At 30.2% G+C, this 12878-nt stretch overlaps 1 protein-coding gene across 11 annotated transcripts; it reads left to right on the top strand.

Moving 5' to 3' along the window:
• The first annotated feature begins 1531 nt into the window (after positions 1-1531).
• Positions 1532-11438, top strand: MS3_00006640 (uncharacterized protein). 11 transcript variants are annotated; one of them, XM_051214830.1, is made up of 8 exons: positions 1532-1646; positions 2608-2641; positions 3846-3976; positions 4469-4549; positions 7085-7136; positions 8377-8410; positions 11225-11327; positions 11365-11438. In XM_051214830.1, the coding sequence occupies exons 1-7, from the start codon at positions 1575-1577 to the stop codon at positions 11298-11300; spliced, it is 480 nt and encodes a 159-aa protein (XP_051068014.1). In that variant the 5' UTR covers positions 1532-1574; the 3' UTR covers positions 11301-11327; positions 11365-11438. The 11 variants fall into 11 exon arrangements, with proteins under 11 accessions (XP_051068014.1, XP_051068015.1, XP_051068016.1 ...); XM_051214829.1 differs by lacking the exons at positions 11225-11327; positions 11365-11438 and adding an exon at positions 9617-10033 and having other exon boundaries at positions 7174-8410; XM_051214837.1 differs by lacking the exons at positions 11225-11327; positions 11365-11438 and adding an exon at positions 9617-10033 and having other exon boundaries at positions 7085-7253.
• Positions 11439-12878: the final 1440 nt, after the last annotated feature.

Raw genomic sequence — 12878 nt, 5'->3', positions numbered from 1 at the left:
GTTAAAGGTGTATCACCATTAAATCTTGTGAGGGTAAATAGTAAAATCTTGTCAATAGCTTCTTCATATATTTTTTCTAGTCCGGTGATGAGGTGTTTGATTAATAAATTTCGAACATAATACAAATTATTCAGTATCTTGCTAACTACTTCTATGGAGCAAAAAATCACCAATCTTCATTAGATCACTTTGCATTAGAGGGGTAAAAAAAACTAAGAAAACGTCTATGTACTCCCGGTCAAGTGCGCTTCTTATTCATATTTATTCTTATGAACTCCCATATCTACAGAAAAGCTTTATAGTTAAACCACTTAGTTAAGAGCAAAAAACTTAATCTAATATCTAAGCCTGTGGTACAAATCTTCTCCATCATTTCAATTAGAATGATTGACGAGAAATAGAGTGAAACAAATGGATTAAAGGCAATCAGCAGTGCCATCGCAAGACATTTTGACACAAAAAATGAAGTCAGTACACTGAAGTCCTTCAAGGTGATTAACAAACAACCAAACTCCAACCTTTTGAAATTTTCCGAAGCGAGATCAATCAAATGTCTAAAACCAGATCTATATACCTAAAAAGAGGCAGCAATAAATCTTCTTTTGCCCTGGTAACATTAAACCCTTTTTTTATTTATTACGTCATTCATTATTTCAACTGTTTCTGAAGTCTAAATTACATCATTGTCATTTTTCATTATTTCATAACTGACTGATTTCAATTCATATCTTTCTTTATTACCATTAATCTATTGTCAGTCGCTTGACTACACAATCATCTAATGTTTGTTAACTTCATGAGTTCTAATCACTATTTCAATGTTCTAGAACTTTCCCTCCCAAACTTTATTTGCTCAAAACAAAATTTTTATGATCTTATTAAATCTATTGAAATCTTCGCTATATCATGATACATCTTTAATCACCCTCGTATGTATAAGTATGTCAATATGTGTAATAACGTTGATTTTAAATATTATACGTTGTAAGCAACTGATGAGAATCTAACGAAATAAAATGGATTCATATTATTCTGCACCAAACTTTGTTCTTGCTCTGTTGAAGATAATAAACGGAACTATATGGATGAAATATTTAATTTCAATTTAAAAATTTTAAAAAAAGATCACTGTTTTTGTTTAATGAAGATAATGTTACATGTTCAAGTATAACCTCAATAATTTTTCATGACTTTTAAATATGTTACTAACATATAAATTTATAAAGTATGGAAAAACATCATGATGAACAGTTTCAATAACTTTCTTAATTATTCTTATTTTAAATTATTAACGCGTGTTTTTTTTTGTTTAAAGAATCACGCTACAGACTTTGATCATTATTAAAATAAATTGTTGACTGAATTTTAAATGAAATGAATTAACTATTAGATCAATTTTAGTAAGAGAATTTTGTTAGTTGAAAATTGGATCATACTATTTTATCATTTGAATGAGTAAAGGTTATTTATTGATACCGTAATTTCATTATAGAACATATATAAATATATATATATATATATATATATATATGTTAGTGGCACTTTAACTCCACTGTTTTAAATACAATCAATTAATGTTGGTTACTATCTTATTCATATTTTGTATTTTCTACACTTCTGATGCATTTAAAATGACAAAAGTTGAAGTAAATTTTGGAATTTTCTTAGAATTAATAATAATAATAATAATAATAACAAAATTATGTATAATATTCATTCTTCTTTTTAATGATTGATTTATTAATTGTTAGTTTTGATCATTTGTAAGGTAAATTGATCATTTCTGAGTATATTCCAATCATAAATATAGTTCTGCGGAGTGTGGGAGTGGGAAACGTAAATATTTCAAATTTTCTTTCGCGAATAATTTGTAACGTAAATTACTGTGAAATAGGTTAATATTTAATTTTAAGCTACAAGTAAAAACATTTCGCAAATCTCTTTCATGTCTTTCTGGGATCACTGCACAGTTGAAGTTAGACATTGACACCGTTGGATGCTGGCTCGGTGGTTCAGAGGTTAAGCGATCGCGCGCGAGACTGAAAGGTCCTGGGTTTGAATCTCACGAGGTGGGATCGCAGGTGTTCACTGCTGAGAAGTCCCATACTAGGACGAAACGACCGTCCAATTCTTTCAGGTTTTCCATGTTGATCTAGCTTTAATTGACTCATGAATTCAACTATTAAGAAAGATTAGTTCACAGTGTGATTTGTAATTACTTAATTGTGTATGGTTAATACTTATAGATGAATAAATGGTTCACAGAAATTCAGAAACGGGAAAGATATTAATTTAACTTTTCTAAATGCTCATAGATATCTATAATGAAAGAGTAATATATTAAGCTAAAAAAAAGTAGTCTTTAGGTATAAAATATATTGGCAGTATTGAGAAATAGATTATTCTAAAGATTGTATTGGTACATGAACCATTTAAATGAATCTCATTACTTCTCACAATACAGTTTGCTAATTTAAAGGTTACGTACTATGGTCACTCCGCTAATGATATTTGTGATGTATTTTAACATTTTAATTTGAAAGTGTGTAGCCTATTTTATATTTAGGAGACAGTAAATGTTTCCTACGTTTTCGATCTTTGTTCAAGGAAAATAACTATGGGATGCGAAACATTACTTGGGGTAAGTATATATTTTATAATTTCGTGATCATAGTGATATGTTGGGGCACTTTATGTTTATTTATTATTGATATCACTATTACTTATAAATGACTTGTTATGTTTTGACTTAGCGCCTGAATAATATTGAAATTTAACATTATTAGCCATTAAGAGTTTAGCAGTTCTGTGTTGAACATTAATCTTTATATGGTTAGCTTTACCTCTTTTGAGGGAGATGAATTGGTATTGTGAAATGTCAGGGAAGATTTGTAACTTAAGAGAGTGATTTTAATGGAAAAATGTCACTAAAATTTCTTTCTTCTATCTATAAATTATAAACATGTAAAGTGATTGGTAATAAGCGTGTTCATTAGGACTTCAAAACAAACACCAACTAATACTCAAACTCGTTTTTATTTTAAATGATTTTATCTTCAAACCATGTTAAAATAATGAGATAAACGATTTCTTTGATAAAATCATCATACTGGTCACTAATTTTATATTAGTTGATGGATTGCCATGGTTATACTTATGTTTACTTGATAAATTGTATTCAAATGGTCACCGAAAGGTTTTATTCAATTTATCTTTCATTTAATTCGTAAATAAATATGATTCCCTTAGACAGTGGTTTACTGGGTTAAAGTGTTGTGTTTGGTTTCCTTAGTTTTCACATTTTTTTATTACAAATAAATATGTATTTTGAATATGGTGTTTTCATTACATTCAAGTGTACACATCGATTCCTAATATAGCATACTTAACAAAGGAAACATTTACAGCAGGTTATCTTATTTATAGCTGCACAATAATATAAATTATGTATTATTTATTGTTTATTGCATCATAAATTTACGGACAGAATGCTTGTTTAATGGTAGAAATATTGATGACGTTTCGTTAAATTGTGATCTGCTGCACCATAGCAGTGTGGTACAAAGACTGATTGTCTTGAAATGGATGTTTGACAAGGAACAAAAGACATAACTGGTTGACCTCGTTTTCTGATAAACCATGGTAAGAGATGCATTGGATTCGACGGAGATGTGAACTCAATTAAAAGCTAATTTCTCAGGTTAACAAGCAGTACTATAAGGTGAGTCTCAATCGAAAGGGCTGGTAATGATTTCATATACATGACTAGCACACTTTGTGTTAAAGAGCGATTTTCTTATAAGCACCTAAATTTAATCATATTACTAAATTTTGTTACAATACAGAATGTGAATTTTGTCTATCAGGATGTAGTTTAGCACGCTATTTTGTGAATGATTTCTATTGGCGTGATATATACATGTTGGGTGCTGAAAAACTGTGTGCATTCATCTCTTCTGAAAAAATAAAAAAAATTGTAAGTTATACTCAATATAAATATTTATGATGACTTTTATCATTATGAATGTAATAAGACGATAATTCATTTTAAGTGTACTTGATACTAGACATAATGGTCCGATCATTAATGGGCTCATAGTGAGCTAGGGAGTCCCAAACTAAGACTAAGTAGCTATTCGCTGAATACTACTTCACCATTTATATTTACTTATAAACACCCTAGACATATAAATGAGCTATTCAGTTTAAATTTTGATATTTAATATTTAAAACGTTTATAAAAATATGTTTAAACATAACTTGGGAAGGGTGACAAAGTTCAATAGTCCATCAGGACTTTCATGAATAATGCTTTTGTGAATGAGGATAAGTTAAGTCATTTAGCATTTTGGCTAGAAGTCTAGCTTATCTAAAATATCAAAATGTTTCTACAAATTAATTCATCCAGTTTGAAGTTGTTCAGTAAAGTTTTTAATATTTTTTCCTTTTTTAAATACTTTCTGTTTAGTGTGACAAATACACCTCGAAGTACTTACCAGAGATTTTGGATGCAATAGGATCAGTATTCGTACCTGAAGAAATTTGTTTGGTAATGATATTTCTTGAGACTTTTATACGTTTATTATCTTAGCCCTAAAAACATTCAAACTGAATATTTATGCTAATAAATTGCCCAATAGTTCATATCACGCAACTATAAGGTATTATTCATAAACATAAAAAAAATCTATGTGTTACTTGTATGCTATCGGTTATATTTCCAAAGTATCACTCGTATAATGTGGAACATCCACACAAGTAATTCTCTATTAATACGTGGTTTATTGATTAAAGACAGTACACTGGTTTATGAGGCTGTAGAGTTTGATTAATTAGGATGAGTGTTGATTGTGCTACGGATGCCTAGACGCCTATCTACACTAGATATTGTGACAGTATACAGTAATAGTATAAATAGTAACAGTAATAAACACTAAATAACTTGATCTCAATCTATTCACGATCTAAAAGAAATAACGAACGTCTTTATGATAAATTTAATCTTATTTTGAAGTTTCAGTTGGCTCATATTAAAAATCAAATTTTCATGTAACCTTATTCGAGTAGAAACATGTTTCGAAATGTAGAAAGCTATGACTTGTTAGCACTTTGAAAGAATATGTAGTTAATATTTTAGTTGGGATGTGACCTTGCTTTTTTCTTTCTTCTCTACTCTGTGAACGATATTTGATTCAGTGTAAATATCGATTACACTGTCAACGCTGTATACTTGAGAGATAAAAAATGGAAACATGTTGAAATCGTCTTGAATATATTCTACTCTATCTAAATGGGGATATCTTTATTGAATATGCTTTGTCCCCAAATCCAATCTTTATTTCGTGTATATAATTAGGGTAATTTTCGTTCAGTCAACTTCAAGTATTTCGTTATACTAAATTATTCATAATGAAGTGTCATCATCAACCTCCAGTGTATTTCAGCTGTAATTAGTTATTTGATTCGTAGTCCATTTTATTGTTTGATTATTTAATTATGATTTTATATTTAGTGATAATTATTTAGTTGATAAAAATTTGTAATTAATAATCATTCAATTGGTATGCAACCGAATTAAATTGATCTCGTCCAGTAGATCTTCTTGACAAGATTGGTCTTTTGAAGAAGTAGTGATTGGAAAAGATAATGGAGCTGTTACCCATGGTACCATAATTATCGTTGAAATTGTAGCAGGATATCTTGCATTACACATTTATTCAATTTTGGTGGACTTCTGTTTTCTGAGCTGGATAATTTGGTCGTGTTGCTTTCGTCGTTATTCCGAACGACATCGTCAGCACAAACGTCTGCTTGAAGTTTTTTCTATACTCCATCAAAATCATCCACCTGAGCTACAAATCTCCACCATATCACATTTAACCACAAAAAATCAATTAACATATTTGTTAATCTTTTGTTTCCAAAATTCATATCTAATTGCAACCAGTATAGACATGAGTTAAATATCACATAATTTTATAAGATAAAGTTTTGTTAAACAATCTACTGAGCTAATATTAACAATTATGTTTTACAAGTACCTGAATTCATTTAAGGTTCTCTGATATGATCATTCTCAATAATTTCTTAAATGACATAAGGTTAAATTTGTTGCGGTACAGCTAATGATTTGCTTTGTAAATAGGTATAACAGATAAATGGTCATTAACAGAATGAAGATTTGGGAAGATTGTAGTAATTTTGATAGTTGAATACATGATTCATTGTAATCTAGACCATCATCGAAATCCTGAAAACACTGGATGACCGTTTTGTCCTAGTATTAAACTCATGAATTTAATTTTTAAAAAAATAAGTGATTTTTAGTACTTGAACTTCGTTGAGAACGTGTAATATGAAAGTCGAACTCAGATGACTCATAATGAAGAAGTCCAGAATTGTACGTAAATGTGCATATAATACAGTATGAAAATAAATATCAGTGAAACATTTAAATAATAAAATTAGTCAAATCATTATTACAAGTACACAAACTCGAGTTGATTTGTGATGTATGCTACTTATGTCTACAGATATAAGTAGTATGTAACACCTATCGGAACTCGAATGCCTGTCAAAATGAGGCTGGAAAGATTGAAGTGAAGAAAACAGAAACGGAAACACAAGGGAATTGAGAATTGAAAGAATCATGAAGGATGTAGAGAACAATTGATGGAAGATACACAAATGAAGTATTTAATGTATGGTTTTTAGATTTTTCGAAAGAACTTTATAATATTGTGATAAACAATAAATTGTTATTTTCCACTTGAGTTATCGTTGACTTTAGATACAACAGAACTAACGATTATAAAAATTCATCGATGAAAATCTAGGTAAATTATCAGGTTATACCGTTATCTCGGTAACATCCAATAATTTATTTCCAAACCCTTTTATTGATAACTTATCATTTCACAAATCTGTTGATTGACTTTTAATTTAAAGAAATGAAGATTTTTAAAAAAATTGATCATGGCGCTATTATAGATTGATTAGTTGGAAAACAATATTATCTAATAAAATGAAAATGTTTTACCACAGATAATGAATAATTCATGTAATTTACAATTTACATTTGTAGGACTTCAATATATGCAATTTTACTGAGATTAAGATGTTTACTATCCAAAAAAGTAAGCGTTTATATTAATTTTTTAAATAAATCGATAGTTTTTGCACAAGATATTAATGAACATTCGATATTCCATTATCGTATATATCGAGGATAGTTTTGGCCAAAGTAATTCAGTGTATGCGCCTGTGATTGTATTATTGAATAATTTCAAGATTTTCAGTATTAAAGGGCAATTCGATTTTACTGATGATTGTCAGTCAACAGGACTGTAACGTTTCATAATACATTTATAAAAGTAATTTGTTTGTAAACTGTAATAATTTCCGTGTATGCAACATAAAACATGAAGTCCTACAGAATAGTTTTATACACATAGTTCCCTTTATCATTTTGAAAAGAGCAAGAACAAAGATTCTAGCAGAATAGCATGAATTCATTTTTATTTCGTTGGTTCTCGTCAGCTGCTTACAACCTGTGATATTTAAAAATCATAATTACATAATGGGTTTAAATTGCTTACTGAATATTGTAAATATGTACCTAATGTGAAAGAATATTCTACACAACTAATTGTGACAACAGTTCAAAAGGGCGTTAGAAACAATCGATTACATAATGAATAAACGTTGATAGGAATACAGTGAGTAGAGTTCAGTTGAAAGATTATTAATTTGAAAGATAGTTGAAAAAATAAAATCAACGATGTAATAAATACAAAAGAAAAAGAAAAAAATTTAATGTGCAGGGAAAAAATATTTGTCACCAAGGCAAGGAAAGATTAACAACCGTCTCCTTTTGAACACATAGGTCAGGTTTTTGACGCCTGGTGGCAACGGCTTCAGCAAACTTCAGAAGACTGGAGTTTGGCTGCTTACTAATCACCCTAAAGGATTGTAAGGTATCTACCTGGTGTCCTGTATCAAGGAGATGTTTGGTGATTGAACTATTCAGAGTCTTTCTTTCTCTTGTTCTAATACTTTTTGGAACATGTTCAAAAAATCTAAGATATGCTCTCCTTTCAGTTCGGCCGATGTATCTGCTTTAGCAGGTACACGTAAATTTATAAATACAGTTGGCGGTAACATGAAAGGGGTGCTTGTCGACCTTTGATTGGGTTATTGAACATGTTGTTTTATAGAAAATTAAAAGTTTAGCAGCCGGATAAGTTCTGGCTAGCGCAGTGTTCAGTCTTCTGTTGATTATTTGTGCGACGTTATCACCTTTAAAGTTAAGATTTATATATAATGGCTTTTTATTGACCGTAGTTATTTCCGTCTTGTTTTCTTTGGGCTTTTCAGGAATCGAGAACCAATCAGCTATAATGTTAAAAATGTTGGTGCCCTTTCGTTTGTATTCATCAAAATGATGTGTTTGAGTTTATTAAATAACTAGACATTATGATTAGTGAAGTTAGAAATCTATACTCATGGTGCTGAATATTTATTTTACTGAAAAGATTTACGTTTTTTATTATCAACGTTAATGATTGTTTCATCGTGATCTAACTTAGTAAACTGAAAACTATTCACAAAAAACCAAGGGCTGGTTGTTACACAAAACAAATCAATTAGATATTAAAATGTCACTGAACAATTTATTTTTCACTATATAATTAAGCTGGTGTTTATATTTACTATGAGGTGAAATACGAATCCTTGTAAAGGATCTTTTTACAATTAATTAAGTGACTCAGTGATAAGCGTTGAAATGATGGAAAGTTTATTGAATTACGATACTTTGAAAAAAAGGTTCACCGAAACTGCCACCTCAAACAGTCTTCCAACCGATTATATTGGTCAGTTTCAATGATAAGACATCAAGTTTGTAGTTTAACGGAAGGATTTTAATGATTTATTGTGCTTTCTGAGATGGGTTGTCTATTCATCGATTTGGGTAATACAATCATCAGGAATTCCAATAGTTTATTTCATTTGTAGGGTTTGTTGATAGTACTGTCTAGAAAGATAATGAAAGTTTCACACTTAAGTAACCTATCACAGTGAGCACAAGACTTATAATGGACATCGACATATTTTGTATAGTACTATCGAAAATGATTGATATTTATATTCCAGAAACCAAAGAAATAATAAACTTTAATTTTGTTTTTCATTAATGATTAGTTTTTAAATAAGATAGAATATACTGAACAAAATGTCTCGTTTTACTGATTGTCGTTAGTAGAATATTTCATTTCTACTAAACTCAGTTCAAATAACTAGTATTTCTGTTAAATGCAATCAACTCTGTTATTGATACTTTAATGGAATATCAAAGTTCAACGTTTTTCCTTGAAGGAAAAGCTAAAAGTATTTATATATACTGTTTTAGGTGAGGCCATAAGATCTCCGGTTCTAGATTATGTTTAAATTTCATTATCACTACCTCATCAGTTTCTGTTTTCTCAGAGAATACTCATATTTGGCTAAGGTAATCATCATGTCAACCTATTTAAAGAGTTTAGGATAATGTAATAGTTTTCACTATCCCAAAAGAACTAAGATTTTTTTCGTTTCTAATGTTTTTTTTTCATTACAGATAACAAAATCTGAACATTTTTGCTCTACCTAATACTCTTTAAGTGTTATTAAATTTTAGAATGTACACAACATAAATTATGCTATGATATATTTGGTCTTTATGTTTTGAGTCATCATTTTAATACTATCTAGATGTATTAGTTACTACAATTATTGACGATTGTGACCTTTTGTTTGTTAACAAACTGCTTTGACTAGAATAAACTATCTTTCCTTGTGATTATCCAGTTTTTAACTTCAAGCTGATAAATGAATGTTCGAAATTTCAAACACTAGAGTAATATAAAAATCTTTGATGATCAAATATGTCAGTATAGATAGAATGTTTATCATTCAATATGAATTAATCTCCAACTAAGAAAATAACTTTTTAAAAAAAATTCATTCCAAATCCAAATATATCCTTAGAATTAGATTTTCGACTTCATACATTTCGATCACAAGTGAAAAAAACGTTAATAATTGACAATATGAACGTTAGATTATTGAGGAAGACATTGAACAAAAGCGAATTGCATATTAAACTCTAAATAACTTGAATAAATAGGGATCTTTTTAAGAGTCTAGTAATGGATTATTATGTTTATAAAGTTTTCAATCTAAGCTTGTAAATAACTATAAGTTAGTGTTGATAGAACGTTCACCAGTTTGTCTTCACTGTGTCAATTTAAGGCCATGGGTTTGGTCTAATGGATTTCGCTAATTCCGGGAATCACCAGGTTGTATCTCCTAATTTCCGTTGGTATTTGGCTTGTCCTCTCGGTCTATCACATTATCCAAGCATTCCGTGTACCTATAAAATTGTTGCTCTGGTTGTCAGAAGGAACATCGGCTTCCTGACTTCAAAAGAATCTCGACTTTCATCCTGAGGCGTCATAATTCTTTCTTCAACTGGGAAAGCAGAGTTTAAATGGTTTAATTTGTTTAATCTGGTTGGCGTATTTTCAGCAAGATTTTATTCTACAGATGGGGTTGCCGACTCCGTGTTTAGCCGTCCTCCTTTGGCCAGGCTTAGGACCGGGAGTAACTCTAGAAGAGCTATAGGCGGAGTTGTGATCGTATAAGCCATCTATTTATTCATGAATCTTTTTATATTAATCTGAATCGAGAACAAATCGAGTAGTGTTCCGGATGACACATCTTCACTCTTTCGCTTGCTAGCCAGTCGGGTGATAGGATAGTTTTCATCTCTCCATCCAAAACCGTTAGTTTCTATTCAAACTCATACATTTCGTTGCCTCAAGATTGAACCAGTTGGTCAATCGTATCAAGGCCTTAACCTAGACCGAGACAGTGAGGATATGAAAAAGTTATTAATGTGTATATTTATTGTAAGGGCTCAATTAAGTGGTGAAATTAACCAGATAACAGTGTTGGTGGAAACTGACTGATCAGTTAATAAACCGAATCGAGAATATAAACTAAATGGATGATGTACTTTCTATGAAAAAATACACGTTTACACATATAAATAAAATATTTTGCGGATCTCTTGACAAAAATAAGTTCGTTTCTTTAGTAACAATTCTGATGTCCCATTCTTCAGCAGTATTTTTCCGAAGGTCTTTAATGAATGATATTCGTCTCACTTTGCTATTGTACATAGGGCTGAACATCATGACATGATGCAGAAAGAAAACAGTCAGAAAATACATGAAAACTTCCAATTCTACACTGTATAAAGATTAGTTTTAAACAGTTTTTTTAAAGTTAGTTTTTTGTTTAACATGTAAATTTCGTATTTAGTTTACAACAATTCGGAGAACAAACACCTTTGGTTGAACTGTGATTAAAAAAGAATAAAAAATGTGTCATTTGTGTTTGACTGAGTTTTTAGAAGGAATGTGAATAAGGTTTCTAAGTTTGACTCATGAAAAAAGGATTCCAGTATCATAATGGTCAAATTTTAAGTACACACCGAAAATGTAATAAAATGTATTATATTATAACTGGAAAGACAGTTTTTTGGACATACCACAACATAACTTGAATATAATGTTACTTTATTGGCTTAAAATTCTGGAATACCTGACTGACATCAGCCAGATGTCCGATTTGAAAATTATATATATATATATATATATATATATATATATATATATATATATATATATATCCTTTACGAAACCATCGGCCCGAACGCTTCATATTAGTCAAACTATAGATTGATTTGCTGACTTTCCAGTGGGTACTTAACCCTATTCAAAGAAATATAATGGATAAGGATCGCTGGATTCCACAAGGTAAAGAGAATTAAAATTACTAATTCCAACTTAGCGTTCCGAATGGTTATACTTTGTGCTGGATATGAAGGCTTAATGTTTGACGTTTTATAATGTGAAATGTATAAATCACTCAAGACTGGACTAGTAAGATAAAGTGGCGTTTGAAGAGCTGGGTTTCCGGTGGGTAGTTTGTAATAAAAATCACTAACGGAATATACATCCTTTGATGTGAAACTACTTCGACTAAAAAAACTTTCTATTGATAATTAAAAGCTCATCAAACAACTCAATTGAAACATTTTCGTTAAATTAACAGCTAAAAGTATTTTTAAAGGTTATTATTTATATTTCCTCGGTTGGTAAACTGCCATAAAGGTGTTGAACTTGATATTCGTTCCAATAACTTAGTCTTAAAAATATCTGCACGACGTTATGCTCACTTGTTAATGTTTTTTTCACCATAAACTTGAACAGAAAACTCAGGAATTATAAACATGTTTTACATCTGAATCTCACATCAATTGAAATACACAGTAATTTTGGTCTTGAAAACTATCTTCAGTAAATGAATGTGTGAAACAGGTGTTTCTTATTAAATTATCAAGGACCTGAATAGCGGTGATATAGTCAGATAACTTATAATGTTTAAGGAACAACAGTTACTCGAATGTTATTTAGAATATATATTATTAAGATGCATTGTTAGAATAGCTCACCAAAATTAAAGTATATTATATTATGTAGGATCACTGCCCAGTATATACTTTTTTCTCCCATGGAGAATGATGGCCAGAGGCTTATGCTCCTCTATGAGGGGTGACAGGCATAAGTATGTAAATAAGTACATAAGGCTAATATTGGTTAAATCTGGAATTACCTCGTGTCTTAATCAGTTTCACTGTCCACCATTGTCTTCAGTGAGGTACTATCGCACAAGTGACCTGGTCGCACTCCACTAGTTACGGCTTCTTTCGTGGATTGGTTGAAGTTGGACATTAACACCGTTGGATACCGGCTCATTGGTCTGGAGGTTAA

This window comes from Schistosoma haematobium, chromosome 2 (genome assembly GCF_000699445.3).
Source record: "Schistosoma haematobium chromosome 2, whole genome shotgun sequence".
Classification (NCBI taxonomy): domain Eukaryota; kingdom Metazoa; phylum Platyhelminthes; class Trematoda; order Strigeidida; family Schistosomatidae; genus Schistosoma; species Schistosoma haematobium.
This window is presented reverse-complemented; position numbering and strand designations above follow the sequence as displayed.